The following is a 26,959-nucleotide window of genomic DNA, read 5'->3' as shown; positions in this document are numbered from 1 at the left end:
TTCAATTCAATAAACATTTGTTAAGTTTTTTAAAAAGTGTATTCTTGACAATATTAACACTTCTGCTCAGCAAGCTTCATGATCACCTTCTACCTCCATAATTAAATATAAACTTCTGTTTAGCATTTAAAGTTATTCATAACCTGGCCTCTTTTATCTTTTTCAGTCTTCTTACATTTTACTCCTTCAATGTACTTTTCAAGCCAACTATATTAGTCTAGTCACTAGAAACATAATTCTGTATACTCAATATATTTCCTCATTTTTCCTTTTCTCCATTTCCATTTCTCCTAGCTCTGCCCTTTGGGGTCAAATCTATTCTCTCTATCCTATTACCATTCCACGACTTGAAGACTTTGTGTTCCCTCCTCCCTCCCCACTTTTTAAAATCTTCTCTTTTACATGCAATATTTTTTGTTTTCTTCAAACAATCCATGTACAAGTAAGTGTTTCAACTCTTTATTCTGTGGACAGGAGGATACACTATAGGGAGGGGTTGAAAATGATATTAAATTTGGAGTTAGAGGATCAGAGTTACATAAGACAAAAGGTCAATACATCCACAAAAGTCCTCTTTTGATGGCTTATGCTGGCATTATGTGATCCTACTTTGTCAAAGATTGCCAGTCTTTGATTGGCAACAGGACAAACTATCAGGTCTTACTAACATAGAAAATCTTTATTTAGAACAGAGACTTCATAAACAGAGACAATAGGCACAGTGGAAAGAATGCTAGATTTGGACCTATAGAGTCTGGGTTCTAACTCTGGTTCTGCTACCTACTACCTAGGTGACCTTCACCTTTTCCAAGCTCATTATTTTCCCTTTTAATATGAGGTAGTTGGAGTACAGCAAGAGAGCTAGGTAATTCCATGGTTAGAGAGCAAGAATTGGAGTCAGGAAGACTCAGCTTCCTTCAAATCTGTCCCCTAAACACTTACTAACTGTAGGCACCAGATATTTAATACTGTTTGCCTTGATTTCTTCACCTGTAAAATGAGCTGGAGAAAGACATGGAAAACTACCCCTGTAGCTTTGCCAAGAAAACCTCAGACACAACTGAGATGACTGAACAAGTTGGACTAAATGATCTCTGAGATACCTTCCAGGTCTAAAATCCTGGACACTTATTGTGTTTTATAGGTCTTTATGGGCCCAAAAGTCAGTGATATGCTAATCAACTTCCAACTCCCTGGGGAAAGAAATATACATATTTATGTTAAATATGGATTATTAACATTTTTCTATAATTTTTAAAGATTAGACAATCAACAAAGCTGTGAATCGAGCCTTGATTTGTAGCTTTGCCTATTTCTAAGATGTTAGTCCTCATAATGAAAACTGACTTGTGTGCCAGTATGAGCTTAGCTCCAGCACACCCCTGCCCATAGTTCAGAGTACAAAGTCATTCAAATGATAGGCACTCAAAAATATTTATTGAATAATTGCTGAAGGAGATGCTCAATTGATTAGAGCCAGGTGGTTTATGAAAAAGATGAGCTTGGAGCAAAGGTCTGAAGACAAAGAGAGATGAAATTGAGAGAAAGAAGTGACCATTCCCCAGAGTGGTTGGGGTTTTTTTCCAGCATCTAGGGAGATACTCCCAGTCAACAAGGCAACCCATTCATTGATTGTGACAAATCAAGTTTTCACTTGACAAATCAAGATGACTCATAATTGTTCTTTGATAGGCAAACTTGGTGGTTATCACTTTGATGTGATATTTAGTCTTTTAAATTTTTGTATATAAGTACTAAAAAGAAAGCCTCATTTTTTGATAATTATATATTGTTGTGATGGAGAGAGCTATCCACATCCAGAAAAACAGGACCATGGAGACTGACTGTGGATCACAACACAGTATTTTCACCTTTCTTGTTGTTGTTTACTTACTTGTTTTTTTCTCTCATTTTTTTCTTTTTGATCTGATTTTTCTTGTGTAACATGATAAATGTGAAAACATGTTTAAAAGAACCACATATATTTAACCTATATTGGATTACTTTCTAAGGGAGGGGGAGGAAGGAAGAGAGGGAGAAAAATATGAACTCAAGGTTTTGCAAGGGTGAATGTTGAAAACTCTGTATGTATTTTGAAAAATAAATAGCTATTTAAAATTTTTTAAAGAAAAAAGGAAACTGTGGCAGCCCTTTTTGTAGTGGCTAGAAACTGGAAACTGAATGGATGTCCATCAGTTGGAGAATGGCTGAATAAATTGTGGTATATGAAAATTATGGAATATTACTGTTCTGTAAGAAATGACCAACAGGATGATTTCAGAAAGGCCTGGAGAGACTTACACGAACTGATCCTGAGTGAAATGAGCAGGACCAGGAGATCATTATATACTTCAACAACAATACTAGATGATGACCAGTTCTGATGGATCAGGCCATCCTCAGCAACGAGATGAACCAAATCATTTCTAATGGAGCAGTAATGAACTGAGCTAGCTATGCCCAGAAAAATAACTCTGGGAGATGACTAAAAACCATTACATTGAATTCCCAATCCCTATATTTATGCACACATGCATTTTTGATTTCCTTCACAAGCTAATTGTACAATAATTCAGAGTCTGATTCTTTTTGTACAGCAAAATAATGTTTTGGTCATGTATACTTATTGTGTATCTAAGTTATATTTTAATATATTTAACATGTACTAGTCATCCTGCCATCTAGGGGAGGGGGTGGGGGGGGTAAGAGGTGAAAAATTGGAACAAGAGGTTTGGCAATTTTTAATCCTGTAAAAGTTACCCATGTATATATCCTGTAAATAAAAGGCTATTAAAAAAAAAAAAGAAAAAAAGAAAAAAAAAGAAAAAAGGAAACTATACATTGTAGTTCTTTGAAAGATATGATATAGAGATGATAATCAACTGAGTATGGCTGCAAAAATCTGTATCATAATGTAATGTTATCTTTTATTTTTTATAAAGGGGGATAGATCTTTTTTCACCCTCCTGTTGGGGGGAAGGATGTGTGTGTGTGTGTGTGTGTGTGTGTGTGTGTGTCTTGACTTTATAAATCTGCTGAATTTTCTTCTCCTTAACTGGACTGGCTAACTCCAATTCTGCATGCATGCCTTTAGTTTCAAAGCTAGCTTCAAATTTAACAAGTGACACAGCTCCAGTAATATTACCAGTCTGACTTCATGTCATACACAAATAATACTACTGCTACCCAGCTATACAGACACCCCCCCCCCCCAAGGAATACAGTACAAGCTGATGAGATGTGGGCAAAGCACTCCATTGTTTAGGGATAGCTACTACACAAAGCTTGTGCAAATACAGTAGATCTTGTCAGGTTCTACAAATTGGCAAGAAATATGAAAGGTCGGGATATGAGTACATGTGTGAGCCTGATCTGCTACCCTTTTTTCAGACTTTTCATTGGAATTTTTTTTTTTTTAGATTTTCTTTCTCCATCTGAGCTAAATGAAAAATGCTTTAGGGAGTATTTCCTGAGAAGCAGCATGCAGGAAAGTAGAAGTATTATTTAACTTAGAGACAGAAGATTTGGATTCAATTGCAGCTCTGATATTAGTTATATGAATGTTACCAGAATAGTAAATAGCCTTCAAGACTATTGTCTTGTCTATTAAGTAGAGATAATAAAAGACAGATTTGCAAAGTTGTTTCAAAGAAAGCGTTTTGTAAATTGTAAAGTGCTATGTAAATATGGTAGTGTTCAGTCTGTTGAACTCTTGATGACTCCATTTAGAGTTTTCTTGGCAGAGATACTGGAGTAATTTGCTGTTTCCTTCCCCAGTTCACGTTACAGATGAAAGAACTGAGGCAAATATGATTAAATGACTTGTTCAGAGTCACACAGCAAGGAAATATCAGAGGCTGGATTTGAACTCCTGAAGATGAGTCTTCCTGATTCTAATCCTGGCACTCTCTCCATTGTCTGACCTATATGCCCTATGTAAATGTGAACTATATTTTAATGTTTCCTAGAGTTTCAGTGGAGAGTATCAATGTTCTCTAGTGGTAAAGCAGTTGGCTTCCAAGTGACAAACAACCCATTACAAAAGCCTGACAAATTTTCATGATGTCAGACCACTTGGCACAATTACCGTCCCTAAGGAGTTTCTAGGATGAAGCTCCTAGGTACTGAATATATTTTGGATGAATAAATGAATTCATGATAAAGCATTCACTGGGCACTTATTTTGTGCTATGCTATGCCCTAGGGATACAAACACAAGCAACCGAAACAAAAAACAATGTATATACACTTTTAAGTTTAATCTTCATTATTAACATTTTCTCAAATACTTTTTTAAGTCTAGACAATTCACAAAGAAATAAGCTTTAAGGTTCTTTACCTCAAGGAATCTACATGGGAAAGGCAATACATAAGGGATAGATAGAAGGGGAGAAGGGAAGGATCCACGTAAAGATGTGGAGTTTTCATTCTGGGCTAGCTAAGTCAAAATATCACCTGTCAGAGCCCAGAATGCTAGGGACAAAGGCCAGATTCCAGTGATAGGGAATGCAGATGATGGTCAAAGGACAGGAAGCATGATTTTGAAATGGCTGAGATGAGTCAGAGGGCCTATATTTGACTTGGAAGTGAAGAATCATAGAATTTCAAAACTGAAAGATCTTTGAGATATTCTACTTCCTCTTACCCTTCTTCCCTGCCCTCCTGTGTTATATAGCTTTTGAGCCCCCAACTATCTCCAATGATAATATACCACATATTTAGGTGTTTAAAGGAAATTTACTTTGAAGAATTACAAAGGGATATTCAGCATTACATGGCATTATAGTCACAATTAAATTGTCAACAATCATTGGTTTAGCACCTATTATGCATCAGACCTAGTGCTAGGCACACAATTATAAAGGGAAAATGGTCTTGTCAAGGAGCTTACTTTTAGTTTACAGTTTATATTTTAAAAAAATATTTTCAAAGTTAATACTGTAACAACAGTCCTCCAACAGCAACAGGATACTTCATCTCCTCTCATTGTTTACTTTTACCTATATTTCTTCTTGATCTGGGTCCTGATCATAACTCAGTTCTAGTTTGATGGCTATGGAGTTGGGTAGCCAGAAAATGCCTTCACTGATCTCCAGAATTTGCCTTCTAGGCTCCTAATGTGATGGTGAAGAATTTGAATCCTAAGCAAAGGACTTTCCCCTTAGTCTACTTTAATTATTTTGGATGATCAGGACTATGCTAGACTCCATATAAAATACAGAAGGTGATTTATAAGTAGGAAGTACCAAGTGGCAAGATGAAAAAAGTAAAACTAGGAGAAATTTAGTGAATTGAAGCTATTTATGCAACTATTAAGTAGATGAGACAGAATTTGAATTCAGATCTTGCCATCTTATAACAGAGAACTTTATCCATTATGGCAACTAGTTGAAGTGCTCTCTTTTCACTAGAGACAGAGGGAAAAGCGGAAGAGAGAAGCATGCTGTGAGGTATAGGAAATCCTTCCTCAGCCTGCAGCTAATCCAGAAAACTCTGCCTTTTTAGGATCAGTCCTTCACTTGCCTACCATTCATCCATGAAGAACGGCCTTTTTGGTAGCATTTGGTTGAAGGCAATCCTTTCACCAGAGTTCATGAAACCATGGAAATGCCTTCCATTCCTATAATTTTTCCTTCCTCTCCTATCACTTCTTCATCTTTTCCTGGAGCTAAGGTTCTGTCTTCCCCTGCAAAGTTAGCAAATATGTATAGCAAAGTGATCTTTGGACCTCAGTGGAAAAGTAGCATTCTCTGCCTCCCCTTCTAGATATTATCATATAGGGCAAAGTACTAGCTATCCCTTCCTTGTTAAGCTTCAACAGTCTAAACAGGAATACAAAATTAACACTTCCTTTCACAATTCACCTCACTATATTACTGAAATAACTGGGCAATGTTATTTCACTATAGGAAGTAGAGAAAAATAAATTTAGAATGATAGGTAGAAAGGATGGGGACAGATTGGTTGAAAAAAGGAGGTACTCATTATAAACTATCAGAAAATAGGGTATGGGGATTGCTTCAATATATCCCCTGGAAATTACTACTACAAATTCCAGATTCAACTTCTTAGGACTCCTTCTAAATTTGGATCAATAGACCTGAGTTTAAGTTGAACTTCTTCTTTATTTATTTAATGTCTGATCTTGGGAAGTCACTTATCTCTGAGCCTCTGTTTCTATATTTTATCAAAGTCATATGAAGAATCAAGTAGCCCAGAAGGACAAATATAATAGGAGAGGCAGAGCCTAGTGGAGGCAAGTCTTTTCATATGTCTGGGATGACCTAGAGCCAGGAAAAGAAATGAGTGGGGAGAAAAAACTTCCAGTGCTGGGTAGTAGCTCTTCCAATTATACATAGAAAAAGGAAGCTCATCAATGAGGGTAAGAGAAGAAAAATAAAAATATGCTTCCTAGATTAGGTTATATTTGAAAAGACTTTAAAAATACAAGCAACAACTCAGTTAGCAAGAGAGGTAAAGGAATACATTCTTGAAATGGGAAATAGCCTGAAAAAAGGCATGGTGGTTTGTTCAGCATCCAGAATAGTCAGGTTTAACTGGAATACACAATGCATAGAGTGATGTAATGAGAGAAACAATTAAAAAATAAAGTGATACCAAGTTTTGGATAGAACTGACTACAAAATAAGTGAGAATGAACTTTACTAATAGGTAATAAAAAGTCACTGAATATTTCTGAGCAGAGTAGTAGCATGACTAGATCTTTGTTTAAGAAAAATATTCTGGTAGACGTATCAAGAATAGATTGTAAGAAGGAGATAGCAAAGGCAGAAAGACCTATAGTGAGTTATTTAAATAGTTCAGTTAGGGGATAATTACTTATATACTAGGATAATAGTGTTGATAGTAGAAAGAAAGCAAAAAATGCAAGGAATGTTGAAGGGTCAATATGACAGGGCTTAGCAACCAATAGGACATGAGAATTGAAAAAAAGGAGAAATCAAAGCTAGCTCCAAGGTTACACATATACACATATGGGAGACTGGAAGAATGAATGGTGATGCCACAATCAGAAACAGTGGTCAAAAATAAGCTTGTGTTTAAAATTAAAGAAAATAAACTTGATTTGAATTGGAGGTACTGAATCTCTTGGCAGAGAGATGAGAAAAGAGAGTTGGAGATATACGCTTGGTTGTCATCTGGGTAGAAGTGGTAGTTAAAACCATGAAAGTAAATGAGGTCACTTTGTGAGAAGGTGTAAAGAAAGAATGAATGAGCAAATGAAAAATCATTGATTATATACTTATGTGCTAAAAATAGTAAGGAAAAAAACCAAGGACAGCTCCTTAGGGAAATACCTTCAAGGGGTTAAGAGAACACAGGGAAAGGAAAATGATAAGAGGATGAGAATAATTAGAAAGGTATGAAATAAACAAAGCTATGAAAATAAAGGATGTTTATTAAGAGAGTCAGCAGCATCAAAAGCTACAAGAGGATGAGGAGTGGGGCATAGGAATAGCAGAAGAGAACATTGATTGTGGCATATCATTAGTAACTCTTGGAAATAGTTTCAGAAGAGTGGTGTCAGTAGAAGGTCAATTATGAGGATTTGGGGGCCATAATGAAAAGCAATTTGGAATTCTACAAAGAAAGTAACTAAAATGTTCATACCTTTTGGCCCAGAAATTCCACTGCCATATATACTCTAAGGAGGTCAATGATAGAAAGAAAAGTCTCATATATAACAGAACACAGTTTCTCTCTTTGTAGCAGAAAAGAGCTGGAAGTAAAGATGATCACTAATTGGAGAGTGACTAAACAAGCTGTGTTACATGAATTTAATGTAATGTGACTGTGCTATAAGAAACAAGAATGCTGAATACAGAGAGGCATAGAGAGACACATGAAGTGATACCAGTTGAAATAAGTGAAACCAGAAAAACTATATCACAAAGACCATGACAAAGTAAATAGAAAGAACAAGAAGAAAACAGTGAAAACTGAATGCCAGAAAAGTAAACCAATCAAACCTGACTCCAAAGAAGAAACGCTGATGTGAGAGTGATTGAATAGTACATAGATATGGAGAATGAAGAGATCATTTTGGACTGAAATGATGGGGAAAACTTTCAGTGGGAATATAGAACTTCAGGTAGCCCTTAGAGAACAAATAGAAACTCAATAAATAGAGCACTAGATCTGGGATAGAGAATAGACATAATCCAATTCAATCCAATAAACCTTTATTAAACACCTATTATGTGTCAGGCAGTGGGGTATAATAAAAACTAAGATAGTCCTTGCCCTCAAAGAGCTTACAATCTGTAAGGAGAGATACACATACAAAAAGAGACTGGAAAGGTAGGGAGGGGGGGGACAGGGCATCTTGGGTTACTTAGTGTGGGAGGTTCTTGTTCTATGGAGTTGAAAGCAGTCAGGAGAACTGATATAAAGAGGAATAAACTGAGAGAGTCAAGATTCTACATTCTAAAAAGGAAGGCACTGGGAGGAATTTGCTACACAACCTTGTATCTCTTCAAACAGAAGCAGAGGAGGCTGAGGTAGGTGGAATCAATCTGGCCTGGAGTTAGCAGCTTAATGGTGAATTTAGAAGTGGTAAGCTTAGTTTTCTTGAGAGAAGTAGCTAGTTCCTTAGAGTTGAAATCAGGTAAGGCAGTAGATGCAAAATAGTGTACTCTGCATTCAAATTAAGACCTATATTCAAAGCCAGCCTCATATATTTACTAGCAGTTTGACCTAGCAGATCATTTAACCTCCATTTGCCTCAGTAAAATTGGTATTATAATAATATCATTATACTTTCCTAGATTGTTGTGGAGATCAAATGAGATATTTGTAAAATGCTTAGCACAGTGCCTAGCACATAATAGGTGCTTTACAAATGTTGGTCTTGTTCTTTCTCATTTCACTATTGAGGGCTAAAAAATTCCTAGCAGTATGCTACTTGATATGAGAAAACTATATTTTTTAAAGTGGCATGATCCCTGCTCCCAAGGAGCAGAAAATCTAATAAAGGAGACAAGTAAATATTAATAAAAAACCAGAAATATACTTATAACATGACCATAGAATTTGCTCTGTCATTATTTCCAGAAATAGAGTTTGAAAAATTATGCTAAAAACTGAAATATAGGGAGTTCTTTAAAGCTTTCTACAAGTGGTGTTTTTTTGCAGGTTTTAGCTACCTAACTATGATTCAACCTATAATATTATAAAGGTAAATGATTTTTCTTGTTAGTAAATGATGACAGAATCAGGGAAGAAATATTTTTAAAATCCTTTCACAGTCTTAGCACCTTGTTAAACGCAGTTTAACAAGGCTTGTTAAACACAGTCCTAATCACTTTCAATTCATAATGATTTCTGCCAGGTACATATGATGGTGACTTCTGCTAGGTACATATGGTTGATGTTACTCTACAGGAATCAGTGATCAGAGCATTTATTTGCTTAAGGGAGATTTTTAAAAGGCAAGTTTTCCCCCTTGCTATCTTATTCCTCTAAAAGGCTTCAAAAGACTTAGATCATTTGCAAGGAAAGCTCATCTTGGGGTTGAAACTAAGCAATTTCTGTGAGCTCAGTTTCTGTGAAGTGGCAAAACTCTTCAGCATTATCTGCCCAAGAGGAAATGAGACATTATCTTGTGATGCTGAGCTTTTCTTGAACCAGACTCCTTTTTTTCCATGGAATCAGTAACCTCAACAAATTTTGTGTTTACTATTAGTCAATCAACAAACATTTATTAAGCATCTACTAAGCACTTGACACTACGCTAAAATGCTGGAAATTTCTTAAAAGAAGGTTAAAAAAAACATCAAGGCCAGTAGGTGGTACAATGTATAGAGTGTTGGTTCTCAAACTCATCTTCCTGAGTTCAAATCTGGGCTCATTTAGTAGCTATTGGATCCTCAGCAAGTCATTTAACCCAGTTTGCCTCAGTTTTCTCATCTGTAAATGGAGTTGGAGAAAGAAATGGCAAACCACTCCAGTATCTTTGCCAAGAAAACCCAGAGTGAAAGCACCAAGAGTCTAACATGATGAAATGACTGACCAACAATAAAAAGATAGTCCTCAAAAACCTCTCACTCTAAGCTAATGTAGACAAAACAAAAAGCAGGATTAGTGGAGACTCCTTTCTCATGACCATCTTAAACCAAGCCTGGAGGAATTGGAGAAGAAAAGAGCACATATGGAGCTCCAATCAGATTGCTAGCACACGCCAAAATTTCTGAGCTTATTGATTGGCTATAGCCAGGAAAGCAGAGCTAGTTACTGATCTTCAACCTGAAGAGATTTGAGTTATCTGATGAGCAGTGAACTGAGGTAAAAAAGCAGAAGAAACCTGAAAAATAAATTTCTCTTCTCTCCTTTATCCTCACCTGAATACCGGGATGGTCAAAAATGATATTATTCTATTCAATGAGGATAATGTACCTAATAGAAAGAAGGGAGGAACATCTATTCTACTGATTACATGATTGAGCATGAATTAACAAGCAAAATGAATTTTGATGGACTTATGATGTAGAATGAGACATATTTTTAAGAATAGTCAATAAGAGAATTTTGTTTGATGATTTTGTTTGACTAAGCATATCTTTTAATTATTATGGCTTATTTTCCCCATCCTCCTATACAAGGACAGTAATGAGAAAGAATATTGATTAATTAAAATTTGAAATAAAAAATTCTTTAAAAGTTTACCACACATGAAACGTTGTGGAGATAAAAACATAGAAGGCAGTATAGGATAGTGATTAGAGCAATTCACTTGGATTCAGGAGATCTGGATTGAAATTCCACTTCAGACAATAACTAGCTCTGTGATCATGGACAAGTCATAGATATGTCTCAGAGCCTAGAGCTCCAGTTCCCTCATCTATAAAATAAAAATACTACTACTTATATTTCTTTCCTTACAGAATTGCTGGGGGATAACTACTTCACAAATCTTAAAGTACATTTTCAGTAATTTTTATAATTATAATTATTCTAAAGTCCCTGATCAGCATTGGAAAAAGGAGAATATGAAACAAATCATATAGGTGGTTTCTTAGAAACCCTAAGCACAGCAAATCTCTTACTCTCTTTAGTATTTTCTAAAAATTATCTAAATAGGCTGATTTGAGATTGAATAACTCTTAATCAACAAGCATTTATTGAGTACCTCTTCTGTGCAAGGCAGTGTGGGGAGATAAAGGAAACAAAAAAGTTCAAGATACGTCTCAAATCTTATAGAGTTTGGTAACCAAACTTAAAAAAAAAAAAAAAATTTAACTTGTTTCTTTTTTTTTTTTTTTAGACACATACTAAACAATAAGACAAAAATCCATTGCTAAGCTTTAATACTCTCAAGGTATAAAGGCATATGCCTATAATCTCAGATGTCACAAAGGCTGAGGTGGTGCATTTTTTTGAGTTCAGGAGTTCTGAACTGCAGTGGGCTAATAAGGTGTCCACACAAAGTTCAGATGAGCTCTCTCCATGCTGCCCCACCCCACCCCACCCAAAAAAAAAAAAAAAAAAACATGGGGGAGCACCAAGCAGAGTAGGTCAAATCTGATTAAAGTGGATTGGGTCCATGAGTAATCCCTGTACTTCCATTCTGGGTGGCATAGGGAGTCCCAGTCTTTAAAAATAAAATAAATAAACTATATCATACTAACAACTGTTAATAGATAGAATTAATCTTGGGGGGAAAAAACATTTGAGACCATCCATTATTATACAGATGAAGAAATTGATGCCAAAGAGCCAAAGTAACCTGCCAGTGGTGATAGATAGTTTCCTTTATCTCCATATCCAGTATCTGCTGACTCCAAATCTGATTCTTTCCACATGGTCTCCTCTAAGCACTCACTTTTCAGGGGAAGAAGCAAAGGAATAGGAAAGGAATCAGTAGATTTGTAAAAGCTTCAAAGAAGGAAGATAATTCTGCTTTGGAACACATTAGATATGATATAAAAATGGCAAGTTTATATATTGGGAAATTAAGCACTTCAATATTTTAAAATCTCTCCCATATGTATAGTATTTTCCCATATGTTTTGTCATTTGATCCATACAGTAATGCTTTGTGTATCTTAACATGCTTGCCACTTATTTTTGTGATATAGACATGAAGATACTAATACTCAGAGATAATGTAAAGTTATAAAAAAGAGTTTAGGTTTGGAATCAAAGGTTTAATTATTATCTATATGATCTTGAACAGGTCACTTAACACTTTGGCTTTCAGCTTTCTCCATTTTTTAAATGAGGGAGTTGAATTAGATGATCTCCAAGGTACATTCCCCATTTCCAAATGCTGCCCCTTATAACTTAAGTAACTTAACCAAAGTAACACAGTCAGTTATTCGCACAGCTGAAACTAGATCCATATTCTTTTAACTAGGTTTAATTTTAATTTCCACTAGTCCATAGGCTCTATATTAGCAAATTTAATTCAAGCATTTATTGTACACAAGCTGTGAGGAAGATACTATACTAAGTGTTGGGGACACAAACATGAAAAACACCAAAGTCCTTGTTCTTGAGGAGCTTATTGTCCAATGGACTAACAAGACATAGTCAAATAATTATTGATTTGGGGTCAAATGAAATCTTAAAGGGGAAAGAAGATGATCTAGACCTAACAGAAGTTATAAAAAAGATGAAGAGGTAAAAATTACTTTTGTCATGCTAAAATCAGGGAAAATTTCACGCAGCACAAGATACTGGTGCTCAAAGAAAAATAACGATTTCACTAAATGAAGGTATAGAAGGAAGGAGATAATAACAAAAAAAGAACACTATCCCAAGAGTCCAAAGTCCTGGAGTTTAGAGCCTTTTCTGCCTAATAACTACCTTAGACAACCTATTTTCACCACTCTGCACCTTGATTTCCTCCTCTGTAAAGCGAAAGAACTGGACCCAATGATCTTACATACCTTTCAACTCTTACAGTATTAGACTATATATGCTTTTTGGGGATGTATGTAAATTCATAGAAAAAAAAAAAAAGGACAACCTTTGTTAAAGAGAGATTGAAAGGGAGAGATTAGATCTGCAGAAATGTTGTCCCAATAATGAGTGGAAATTAGAGAATAAATGGGGGGTGGTGACCACATGAATAAAGAAGAGAGGACTAATGACATATAGCCAAAGAAAAATTATAGAATCACCTTATCTAGGTCTGGAAGAGTTCTATTAAATGATTATAGATCATTTAGTCCACTGACCTTATTTAACAGATGAGAAAATTGAAACCTGAGGTTAAGTGATTGCCCAAGGTAACACAGTTGACAGGACTTAGCAAATCATTGGATATAGGTGAAGAAAGAAAAGCAAATAAAGATTTATTTTGACTTTTTTTAATTGTTCTTATGGCTTTACTGCCAAATTCCTTCCTGACAGGTAAAACTCTCTAGGCAAAGTGTCACTTTGAAGCCAAACTAAGCTAGAAAGACAGGTTTGTTAATGAATGGGGGGTTGGCCTTTAAATTGTCTCTTCCAAGAGAGATATGTATTGCTCCTGCAGAGAAATGAAATCCTAGAGACAGGATGATTACAAATAAAGGCAGTATTATTACATTTGTCTGCCACTTTGATCAAAGGAAGCAAGTAATTTATGACTGAGAAATGACTCCTAGAAAAGTAAACATGAAATACTGAAATAGAAAGATTGATTACTTGAGAATAGACAGAATTCTAAGGGGATGAGATAAAAAAAGGTGACAATCTGGATAACTGGGGTCAAGATATACAATTTCTTGAATATCCCCATATTTGATGCAAAAAGATGCATATAGGAATGAGTTATTTGTGCAGCCCCAACTCATCTGAAATGTAATGCGATCCTATCAAAATTATTGCTAAAGAGAGGAGCAGCCTTGACTAATAATGGGTAGACCACTATAATTGGAGTCAGGATAGAATTGGGTTCAAAAACTGACCCAGGGACTAACTGGCTGTGCAACCATTGGTAAGTCATTACCCTTCCTGTGTCTCCGTTTCCTCATCTACTAAGAAGTGAGTGTTATCTTAATAATCTCTATGACTTTTTCAAGATCTAAATTTATATTTCAGTGATCAGTTTCTTTTGCACTATGGATAAAGAAAGTATTTGATAAGCAAAAAAGTATGTTAACAAGCATGTGAGTGGAGAGAACTAGTCTTTAAAGTACTTAATATTTTAAGTACCTCCAAACATTTTAAATGAAGCTCCTGCCCTACAATCAATTAATCTCATTACAAATGTTTCTTATCTAATTATTAGAAGATTTTGTATACCTAGCTCTAGTTACCATATGGTCTTAAAAGTGACAAAGTGACAAAACTGCATTTCCTTTAAAATACAGAATGTCCCAAAAGTCTTAATGCAGTTTCATAATTTTAGGTAGAATTAAACTTATTAAAATTATGAAACTGCATTAAGACTTTTGGGACACCCTGTATTTGCTATTATAATGTGACTGTTTCCAACCCGTATGAATTAGCAAAGTCTGACTCTTATAGCTGTTCATAGCCACTTATTTTTATAGTGAAAATACTTCCATTGAAGGCCCTGGAAGTCTACCACATACAGGTCTGGGAATTCCAGTTGTCCCACAAAAAGCAAGTTTAGACTCATAACTCATCAAACTGTGTAAGAGTTTAATAAAAAGCAAAAGTCAATAGTGGAAAGGTCAATCTGTGAATCACTCTAGCTATTCTAACAAATTCAGAATTATGAGAGAAAAAACCAGTTGGAAAGTAGGGTGATTTTTTAAAATTGTCGTATAAGAATAGAATGGAAATTTCCTACACCTTAAGAAGCCACAAATATGAGAAATTCAGAGGAACATAAGAAGACATGTTTGAATTCATGCAGAGAAAAGAATATAAAAACAAAACAAAATACATGATAATTAAAATAATACAGATGAAAATAACACTAAATGGCAAATGAACTCACATTAAAGGCAATAACTGATATTGCTTCCAGAGGACAGATGATAAAACACATGTCACCTCCTTTTGGTGGTAAAGGTAAGATAGATGCTAGATATCACATATTCTATTAAATGTTGTCGCTGTCTGATTTTGTGGAACTGTTTTTTATGACAAGGAGACTGGAGTTGGGGAATAGGAGAGGGAGGCATAAAGAGGGATATCAAAAAATTTTAAGGCTTCATTTAAACGTGAAAATAAAATAAGGCCCAAATCCCTCAACCTTCACATTTTGGTTACAAATAATCAAGTCAATTGATACTTCCCCAACAAGAGGACAGGGAATTATAACCCTTTATACAAGCCCTTGCTGATGGGTACATTGTCACTAACCTTTGTTAAGCAAACCTTGGAAACCTTTTCAAACAGCAGAGTGAGCCTCTTATTGATTCTCCCAGAGATCACTGACAATTGACAAGTAGAAGCACTAATATTTCTAGGAGTCTGCACTTTTGCATTATCATAGTCCTCTCCTGCAAATTGCTTGAGAGATTCCTAAGGAGTAATTCTGTCTCACTTTCTCCCAGTTTCCAATTTGTTTTCATTATTCTCCAATTCAGAGCTTAACTAGACAGTGGTACAGCAGTGAAAGACACAAGAAGGAAAATTAATATTTTTAGCATGGGCTTCCTCATCATGCATAGATTTATGAATTTCATTTTTGTTATGCAGAAATCATACTTTTTTAACAATTAGAGAAAGAAAATCTTTAATTGTTTTCTTATTGCCTGAAGAAAGCTTCTAAGACATCTTGCTCCATGTTGTCATTTATATTTCACATTAAATGCAAAATATGTTTGAAATGAGCAAATATTTGTTTTAATTTACTCCATCTGTTAAATGAAATACTAAAAAGACAACTAAGTTACCACATTAAATTCAGCGATTTGTAAACAATTCATATGTTCATTTGTTCTGGGTTAAAAATGCCCCCAAAGCATCATTTTTATGAAACTCACAAAGTAAATGGTATTGTATTAATCTAATGAATGCAGGGCATGATTCTTCCTTTTCACTTCATTAATTTATTTCCTAACTCGAGTTAATTAGTGAGAATCATATTTTTAAAAGCTATTTGAAATATAATGTTGGGGGGAATCTGGCAAACTGCTTTGGAAAGCTAGCTGCAAAGAGTATATACTAAATATTGGTCTCTTATACCCTGAAGAACCTCCCATGAAAAAGAAACTGATTACCAGCAATAGTCGGAGAAGAGCAGGGAACAGACATGTAGGCTGAACAAAGCAAGCTAGGCTAAAGATCTTTGAGGTGACTGATTTTTCTTTGTAAGTTCTATGATTCTACTCCAGGCAATTTGGAATTTTTTTTTTCCCAAGGCAACATCGACTCCTAGAATATACCCTTGGTTTAAAAAAAAAAATTCAAGAGAAATCATTCTTAATTATTTCTACAGGCTTTTCAATAAGAGCCCTGGCCCAGTGGTTCCCCACCTTGAATATGAAAGTCCATTTTAAACATCAAGGAATTTCATAGGCTCCTCCTCCAGGTGATAGTAGATGAACTATTACTATCCATTGAGAAATATAGGGTACCAAAAAATTATCATGAATAAATAATAGATTTTTCATGAATTTGTATTTTATTGATCACCAGCATCAATGTATAATTTTAAAATAGACATATATGTATGTATATACATATATATATATATATATATATATATATATATGTACATGTACTCATTCATCCTAATAAAGATATATTTGCTTATTTATCATACTGAATAAGGCTACAAATTATATTGCAGCTACAATGAAAAATGGCCATGTGTATAGTGTACACATAGACTCTCTGACTCTTTCCAATAACCGTAGACCCTAGAAATCCATAGGCAGGCAACAGCAGTCCTAGTCAAAACAGAATCTCACCCTATCTCCCCTTTCCTACCTTTTCCTACTCCTTACTTTTAACTTCAATCCTCATACCTTAGAAAAAAGAATGTGGTTCAGTGGAAAGATTGCATCCACAATCAAAGCTGAGTTCATATCAAGGTTCCACACTTGTCATCTCTGTGACTTTGAAAAAGTCATTTAATATCTGTGAATCTTATTTGGTCTCTCAGTTTACTTCTAACTCTAGTCCTAGGATCTATGAAGACCTATTCTCCCCAGAAATCTGATCTCCCGTCACGTAAAAGAATTAATGATAGAAACAGCTTGAGTATTTCCCATATGTGGAATCCTAGTATTCTCAGACAATGAAAAGAAGCTGCATAAGAAAATGTTAATTTGGGATAGTGATAATTTTCCTAAAAATATTAAATATGAAGTTATGTTATATATCAAAAAAATTTCTTATAACATTTTTTTCAGTATGAAAATAAACTGTATTTCCTATGTTTTGTTAAGAAATTTCACAATTCTCTTCCCCTTTTTCCTAAAGATATATTACAATCCTAGAGCAGAATTAAGAGAGTCATCTATATATTATTAGACCCTGGATAAATCATTCTTTCTTTACTTTTGTTTAGGCAATTGGGGTTAAGTGATTGGACCAGGGTCACACAGATATTACTAATTATATAATGTGTCTGAGGCTGGATTTGAACTCAAGTTCTCTTGACTCCAAGGCCAGTGCTCTAACCATCATGCCATCTAGCTGCCCCTGGGCAATTTTTTTTTTTTTTTTGCTGAGGCAATTGGGGTTAAGTGACTTGCCCAGGGTCACACAATTAGGAAGTTTTAAGTGTATGAGATCAAATTTGAACTCAGGTTCTCCTGACTTCAGGGCTGGTGTTCTATCCACTGGGCTACCTAGCTGCCCCTACCAATCATTCTTAAGATGCTTACTTAAAGTGTTATTGCTGAGGATTATAGGGAAAGTAGGATTTGAATTTTTACAAGGGTCAGTGTTATCCCAGAAAGAGCATTGATTCTGCGATCAGACAGGCAGGATTCAAACCCTACTTTTGATTCCCACTATGTCACTTAAGCTCTCTGGGCATCCACTTCCTATTCTGTAAAAAAGGGGCCTGGACTAGTTGGCCTTCCAGGTACCTTCCAGCTCTCTTCTTGTGATCCTTTAAATTAAAGGAATGACATCCTACCAGATGAAATTTCAGTCCTCAATAAGTCAGGTGCCTTAGACATACAAGATCCTCCCCCCCTTCCCCCCTCCCAAGTCTTGGATTTCTGCCAACAAATCACACAAGGAAACCTCACTATATCTTTCCCAATCCTTTTACTACATTCTGAACATTATTCCATTAAAATAACAAAATACTTTCCTGAAAATGCTTCCCTCCCTTCCCTTATACAAAGATCCCTAGAATAGGAGTCAAGAAACCTAGGTTCCAAGGAGTACTCTTTTGTGAATTTGTGTAATCCTAGGCCATTTGCTTCTCTGTTCTGGGCCTCAGGAAATTTAAATGAGGAAATTAGTTACCGGGCAGCTAATTGGCACAGTAGATAGAATGCTGGGCCTAGAGCCTGAAAGACTCATCCTCTAGAGTTCAAATGCAGCCTCAGATAATTATTAGCTGTATGACTCTGGGCAAATCATTTAACTATTTGCCTCAATTTCCTCATCTATAAAAAAGAGCTGGAAAAGAAAATGGCAAACCACTCCAGTACCTTTGCCAAGAAAACCCCAAGTGAGGTCACAAAGAGATGGACACAAATGAAAAACAAAAACAAACAAAAATGCTGAAGTCAATATTCCCTAAAGCTCCTTTTAGGTTGTACCATCTTTTGATTTTAGGATTTTAGGACTAGCGTGGTATAGTGAGAAGAATGATGCATTCGGAGTCAGAGGACCTAGCTTCAAATCTCACATCTATCATTACCTGTGTGACCTTGGGCCCCAATTTCCCCCTCTGTAAAGTGAGTTAGACTGGATAACTTCTACCCCAGAGCAGGTTCAAGATCCCATGCTTCTAATATCCCTCCATTAAAATCCAAAATCCTAAAGGGCATTGGTCTGCAAGTGCCTCTCTTTATGATGATTTCCATATACATTATATGTGGGGAGCCTATCTTTTCAAATATGAAAAAGGCCCTTAAGTGCAAATGAATAATCACAGAAGTTTGAAAAACAAAAGACTCTCATCCTCTCTTAATTTGATATTTGCAGGGATTGAAAGCAAAACAGTTCTAGCAATCTGTGCAGTCCTTCTGGTTCTGCTCAATAAAAGATCACTGCAGACACTTGGAGGCTATGATAAGGAAGCAGACAGACCACTTTTGTCACCCAAGCAGTACCCAGGGAAGGTGTTATCAGAGTACTCCAGCCTTCTGAAGAAGGCTCCAGATGGTGGCAGAGAGAGCAGCTGGTGGCAGTGAAATAGCACCCTCACTAGAATATGTCTAATCCAGGTAGTTTTCTGAGCACAGGAGAAAAAAAAATTAAGAACCAAAAGAAATTACTCAAGGAAACAGACCCCAGGGCAAAGGAAGGACTTCATAATTCAACTGAATAAACATTTATTGAGTTCCTACTGGATTAGTCATAGCAGACAACAATACCAAAATGAAAATAGTTCTTGCCCCCAGAAGCTTACATTTTTACTGAAATATAGTACTAGAATAACATACTGATACCCTTACATTTATATAGTCCTTTGCTTCAAAACCCTTTGAATAGATTTGTGTGATCTTCACTAGATCCTTTTGAAATATATAAGATAAATAGACTTGATACTAGTTTAGATGTGGAAAAATTGAAACTAGGAGAAGTTAGGCATTTAAGACTGTTCTTTCCCCATCCTAAGTTTATGGGGGTGCTTCAAGAAAAGTTAGATTTCTTGATTCCTAGCCCAGCATTTTTCTTTTTGGTCATCTTTTAGTAGGGAGCTTTCAGTTGAGGGAACTATCCCTATCAATGACAATTAGCAACTGAGTTAAAATTTTCAGGTTTATGGAGTTGCCTATCTTTATTGAGAAACAGTACTAAGAACTGAGAACTCAAGACTTGCCCAAAAACATAGAGGCAGAATGCCAGAATGTGAATCCAAATTTCCCTGATTCAAGAGCAACTCTCTATCACAGAGACCACTTGCTACTTCTTTAAAAAAATAAAAAAATAAAAAGTTTATTTATGCCTTTTGCTTTTACAAAGTTAATTCAGAATGTGTGTATGTGTATAAATATATATACACATCTAAATGTATGCATGTGTATTAATACAGATGTTTGTGCATATCCCAAAAATTTTAAAAACTTTCATATAGTTATATGTCTAGATATGTATAAATATAGATGCTTGTGCATATCCCAAAAATTTTATTTAGTCCTAAGTTATCAAACATTGTAACTATATATACATACAGATGTGTATAAACATAGATGCTTGTGCATATTCCAAAAATTTTAGTTAGTCCTAAGTTATTAAACATTGTAACTATATGTGTGTGTATATACACACACATCCTCCTTTACAACAAAGAAAAGGAATTAAGTAAAATCAGCTCACACAAATAGCATCAGACTTTGTATGTAACCTGATGTTCTTCCCCAACCAAAAAAGGGAAGGAAATCTGAAGAATCAATTAAATTCCTAATCTTACTTCTGAACTTTTCAAACTAAGCCCAAAGCTACCGTTATGAAAAGGAATTGCTTCTAGACTTAAAAATAAATGATATTGCTTTTCACTGAACTCACAGATTTAAAGTTGAAACGCCAAAGTCAGGAAGGAGACACACAATTGCCTGCCTTCTAGGATGGGACTCACCTAGGAAGATGATGGTCTGCTTTCTGGCTGTTTTGCTCTCTTCACTCTCTGCCTTCCTCAGCTGATGTTGCCCTTTCCCTGCCAGTGTACCCTTCTTCATTAGCTTTTGCATCATTTTTCGGCACATGAAAGTCACCAAGAGCAGGACCACAAAGTAGATGATAAAGGCACTGAAGATGCTGGATTGGAAAACTGTCCACCGACTGGAGAGGCTGGTACAAATGGACATATTGGAGGTCTCGGGGTGCTCGAGGTGTGGTGTTCGAGGCCGATTGCAAAGGAGGCCACGGTGGTTAGGCACCTGGACCAGAGGGTACTCAATGCCCATGGCAAAAAGGAGGGGCAGAGCCACCAGAACAGAGGTGACCCAGACAAAGCAGATCATCAGCTTTACCCAAAAGGGCTGTGAGACTGCTTTGTACCTGAAGGGGTGGCAGATAGCCACATAGCGCTCAAAACTGAGAGTCAGCACATGGAGGAGTGTGGCGTAGCTGCAGGTCTCAAAGAGAAAAGTGTGCACCTTGCAGGACAAGTTATCTCTTGTTGTAGTCAGAGGGTTCCAGATCACACTGTAGAACTCCATTGGCATACCTATGAGAAAGACCAAGATGTCAGAGCAGGCCAAGCTTATCATATGGTCTGCGACCGCCTTCTGCAGGTAGCCTTTCCTCTGAAGCACTTGAGTAACCCGAATGGTGATGCTGTTCCCAAGGATACCCATCATAAAGATGACCGAGTAGACAAGGATGAGGGTGATCTTGATCCAGGTGGCCACTTCAAACTCTGGGACATGGCTGTGGTCAATCACATGGGAGCAGTCGTGGGCTGAGTCTGTCATGGCAGCCATGAGCAGAGAAAGCCTGGTTCCTGCAACGCTCCGTGGTAAAACCAGACCTTCTTCCCTCCAGCAAACAGGTCCCCTAAATCTCTTCCTTCCTTGCTCAGCAGAGTTGGTAATGCAGGTACCCCAGTGCGATTTCCACCTTAACAATTAATTCACCAGCTGATTGTCCTCAGCTGAAAATCTCCTGAGGGACCTTAACCCAAAAGAACCATGGGAAGAACCATGATAACCAAGGCTTTGGGAGTACATGGATCCCCGTGAAAGAGAAATAGAAAGAAAACTTTTTCAACCTATCCGGTGAGTCAAGAGAGTTACTTAGTCCCAACACCGGGTGACTGTCTCCGCCTCTCATGACTGTGGACTAACTCCACCTCAGCTCACTCCCATTCAGTTACAATTCTTTCGTTCCCTGGAGCAGTGTAGGAGGGGGACAACTGGTGTTAATTATTAATGAAGAGCCTGATCAAATACAGTGCATGTTCAGTTTTGTGGACCGGACTTGGCTGCTGGTAAAGGCACCACCCTCCCTGAAATCAGATCCTAGCTCCCCTAGCACTAGGTGAGGCATTATAGAAATCTCTCCCCGCTTCCCTTCCCTTTCCCCACAGGCACTGTGTCTTGGGAAAACAATAGGCACAGGAATAAGAGCCGAAACCTAGGACGATCATGATGACCTTTGAGCTTGAATCTAATATCAATTTAGGAATTGTTAAATGCCTTTCCTCTCCTTCCTGAACTCTACATACACATTTCCACCACACCTTTGTCCAATCCTAAGTGGAATCCCTAGACCTGTATGCTCTGGCTTGGGTGGCAGCACTTTCTCTTCTCAAAAATAAACAGCTTCAGCCTCCTCAGCTGGTGCCTTCTCTCTCCAATCAGCCAGTGCTCAGAAGAAGCTGGTAAGTTTAACAAACCCTCTGCTATCATGCCTTAGGGACATTTGTTTTCTTTTTAAATAAATTTTTGGACTCAGTCCCTAGAGCTACTGTCTCAGAGGGTCAGAGCAGGACCCAAATCAGGCTAATGGGATCCCCTTAAAACCTTGTCTTTTCACCAAAGCCCTAAGACCATGCAGAGCGGGGCTTTCTAGAGCTCGCTCTTCCCATGAGGGTTAGAAGTGGAATGCCACTTTTCCCTTTTCAGTCTCACTCCATAGCACAGACAGCTCCCGTGGAAGCTGCAGGAAACTTTTAATTGGAGGCATGTATATGGATGAGGGTCTCACAATCTATTCACAAACAGGAAGCCTGGAAATGAGCTCTCCTGAAGAGGGCTGTGACAATTCACACTGGGAGAATGAACCAACATTGTCTTCAGCTGACCAGGAGGAGTCATTATAAAGAATTCACTAACTCGTTCTGCATCGGTTGTTTTTAAGCGAAAGTTTGTTTTATAAAAGGCAGGGAAATGGGTTGCCTTGAAAACCCAAAGTTTCAGGAACTGAATAAAAACTTAAATAGGAATGGGCATTTCCTTTTTCAGGAGATCTTTACTAGTTTCAACCTCTGCTCAAAATTCACCCTCTCCAGGAAAATTATTCAGGTTTTCACAATTCAATAATTCCAACACACACATGTGCAGAGAGGCACAGAGAAACAGAGACAGAGACAAAGAAAGATACAGAGAGAGACAGAGGTACATATACACATATATTATGTATACAGATATATTCACATACACAAAGATGCATGTATATAGTATTCCACAAGGCTTAGTGCACTTGGAAGCTTTAAGTTTACAAGCTACACTTGCATACTCTTTATTTTTCTACCACCACATCACTACATCTCACATAGGATGGATGTGCAAAGGTTACTCACAGCAGAGCTCACTAGCTGGGAGCTCTAACCTGCTTTGTACCAGACACGGATGGATATGCCCCTGGGTAATGTTATCTCCAATTCCCTTCCTTCACCAAATTAAAGTTCAAGTTAGCACAAACATCTGATTGTACAGTCTATAGCAGATTAGATCTCTCAAACTCAAGAGATCCACCACCTTCATCCTTCTTGAGAACAGGGATTGCAAGTATATCCACCATGCTTGGCTAGGCAATTCTTTAAGGCTAAAAGCTATAATACTGTTCTTTATTAGTAAAGGAATTTTTTTCACAGACATTGCCTATATTGATGAAATCACAGGTCCGGCTGAGAAAAGAAGAATATAGATATAGAAAATAAAATAAAATAAAATCTACTGCTAGATGACTCAAAGGATAAAATGCCAGGCCAGGAATTGGGAAGGCCTGAGTTCAAATAAAATCTATACTTCCTAGCTATATGACCTTAGGCAAATCATTAATACCTTTTTCATTCAGTTTCTTTATCTGTAAAATGGAGATGATATTAGTATTCATCTCACAAGGTTGTTATGAAAATCAAATGAAAAAATATTTGCAAAACACTTAGCACTATGACTAGTAAGCACTTTATAAATATTAGGTATTATTACTATATAGAGATATATACACAATACACATACTCATGTATAGTTCTATTGTTAGATGTGTTGATAAATTTATCTATAATTTGTTTTATAGATAAATATGTATGTTCTATATGTATATGTATGTTTTATATACATATGAGTGTATTCATATGTGTTCTTGGTATTTTCCAGATGTTTGTCCTATTATTTCCAGTAGGTCATAACCAACTGAAACTGAGAACCAGTTTTCTCCTTCTTTCTGATCCTGCCTCCAATGTCTTGAATTCCTATGGACTTTTAATAGATAATACTTTTTGCCTTTAGATCAACTGGATGATAGAATTAAAAATAAATCATTCAGTTATATGGAATGCACTTAATTAGATGGCTGAATCACTGGGGTTGAAGCAGGTTGGGGTCCCTTTAAGAAACTGTATTTCCTGTTGATCTGTGATTCCTTTCAGATTCCCAGCCCCTCCTGACTGAGGCATATCCTCCCCAGACAAGCTGTCTTTCCAGGATACCAGAGCCTTTGATTCAGTTATAAATCCTGGTCAAAAGACATCCCTTTGAATTCCAATAGGAGATCTGGGCTCTCCCAGCTCCAATAGGACACTCAATATAAAAGAGCCAAACTAAGACCCTCTCTTTGCAGAGGTTCCAACCAAGGGCTTCTATCCACTGGAATATTCTTTCCACTGCCACCCTTTCTTTACCCTCACCTATTTCCCTAACCAAACTTTATGCCTCTCTGTCAGGATTGCTAATCTTACTTCCAATCCCCATAATAAACCTCTTATCAATCTAGGTTTTCGGGTCTGTAAATTCTTTTACAGAGAACCTCTATGCCACAGAAGGGAGTCCCCAAAATTCCCTACCCTTGTGCTGAATCCCAAGGGGATGCAGGGGAGCAAAAGCTCTCCATTTGGTTCCTTGAATCCCGAACCTGCCCCTAGACCTTATCATTTAATTCCCTGATCACCAGAAACCCTAATCTCATTTTGGTTCCCTAAATCTAAACCTTATCAGGGTCACACTTATTCCAGTGGATCCAGGTTTTTAAACTGGTTGTGACTGATCCATACATTCTTATATTGTGTATTTCTTCTCTCTCTCTCTCTCTCTCGCTCTCTCACTCTCTCTTGCTTGCTCTCTTTTTCCACATATATATGTATACATACACACATAGACACACACATATATATAAATCTTTTGTAGAAAATCCACCCAGCATAGTAAAGACCTTGCTCTGGTTCTTCTTATATTTAATGAATATTCTTTTACTATTTCATGGTTGAGTTCATAATATACCACAACTTGTTCAGCCATTCCCCAAATGATTAGCATCCCCTCAATTTCAATTCTTTCACAACACAAAAAGAGCCGATACATACATATCATACAGACATACACATATGTATGTATGCATACACATGCATGTATATATAGTAACTATGGGTTCTTTTCCTTTTTTCTTTGATCTCTTTGGGATACAGACCTACTAGGAGTGTTGCTGATTTAAAGGGCACACATTTTTATATCCCTTTGGGCATTGTCTTGTCCCAATTATTACTGACATTTGTTGCTTCAGAACTCACTTTGCCTTTACCTCTCATGAATCTATGACAAACTATCACAAACTGTTTTTGGGTTACAGTTATTTAGATAATTGTCATACCCTGCCCTCCTCTCTCTCTCCCAGTACCTATCAGAGTACTCTATAATAGAATCCTAATAAATGTTTAAAAATTTGAATTTGGTAGGGAATATCCTAAAGGCAGCATCATTACAAGTTTTCTTGAATATATTATACTATATTCATTCCCCTTCCCTACCACCTATGCTGCTCACATTCCAGGCCACACTTGTTATTAATTCCAATTTGTTGGGCTCAGACAGGATTTTTATTATTGTCCAATTCCTTCCACCTAATTTTATTTTCCCAAATTGTGAACAAAGATTACAAGTGCATAATGGAATAGGGAAAATCAATCCAATTAAAATTCACTGCTTTACAGTAAAAAGTCCAAAAAGATGGAATCTCCACCCACTCTTATGAATTCCCCAAGACCGTTTATGAACTAACGAAGTCCTTCTTAGCTATTGATAAGAGATTCAAATGGCTTATAGAAAGCAGAGGACATTGTTAGTGGTGTTGTATAATTGACTAGTGATATCTTTTATGAGAAAAAAAATGAAAATACTGACAAACTCTATTCTAAAACTATTTGACCACAATCCACTGTGAGGCAATTCTAAGTCAAAAATCACTCATTTAGATACTCTACAAATTTGGAAATGTTTCAAAAAGGAGATCCTAAAATGCACATGAGGCCTGCAGAGGCAAATATAGCTGGATGAAAGTTATACAGGAAAGAGTTAAATTTGAAATCTCTGCTCTGACACTAGTCATGAGACATTAGACAAGTCACTTAATCTCTCTAAACTTCATTTTCCTCCTTCATAAAAATAGTTAATAGCACTCACATCAGTGACTTCATAAGGTTAGATGGATACAGTTTTTTCATAAATTTTCAAGCACTGTTGAAAAAAAAGACAAAATACAAAACCAAACCAATGTTCTTTCCACCTGTCTGGAACATTTAATCCATTTTTCAATCACTCAGAAAACCAACAATTACAGGTTGTCTTCTGTAAGACTAATACTCTTTACTCTGTTCTTCAGGAACACAAAGGAGTATGTAAAGGAACAATTTTTTTTAAACCCACAATATAAATTATATCTCTGGTTCATTGACATTTTAAAAAATGTTAAAATTATGTATTGTAGCATTTTCTAAACACTGTCCTACTGTGAAGGAGTTTTCAGTGTTCATTCTGTAGACCAATAAAAAAAAAGAGCACTGGTTTTTGAGTCAAGGACCTGAGTTCAAATTTTACCTCTGCTACTTGCTACCCCTTAAACTTTATAGATGTCAGTTTCTGCAGCTTTACAGAAACTTGCACACTTTGCAAAGTTTGTCTTAGGAACCTCCAGAAACTTGAATAATCAAGGTCAGAACAGAAATTCTGGAATTATATGA

The 26,959-nt window shown here is 36.5% G+C and overlaps 1 protein-coding gene across 2 annotated transcripts in view; it reads right to left on the bottom strand.

Annotated features, from left to right (window-relative positions):
• Positions 1–26,959, bottom strand: part of GPR39 (G protein-coupled receptor 39) — a 324,415-nt gene that overhangs the window by 217,816 nt on the left and 79,640 nt on the right. Inside the window, exon 2 of one of the 2 annotated variants that reach the window (XM_031963675.1) lies at positions 20,642–21,232. In XM_031963675.1, the coding sequence (XP_031819535.1) occupies positions 20,642–21,232 (591 nt within the window). Of the gene's footprint in view, positions 1–20,641; positions 21,879–26,959 lie in introns of those variants that run through there. The other variant, XM_003763813.4, reaches the window with a different exon arrangement.

The sequence above is a fragment of the Sarcophilus harrisii genome, chromosome 3 (genome assembly GCF_902635505.1).
Source record: "Sarcophilus harrisii chromosome 3, mSarHar1.11, whole genome shotgun sequence".
Lineage (NCBI taxonomy): Eukaryota > Metazoa > Chordata > Mammalia > Dasyuromorphia > Dasyuridae > Sarcophilus > Sarcophilus harrisii.
This window is presented reverse-complemented; position numbering and strand designations above follow the sequence as displayed.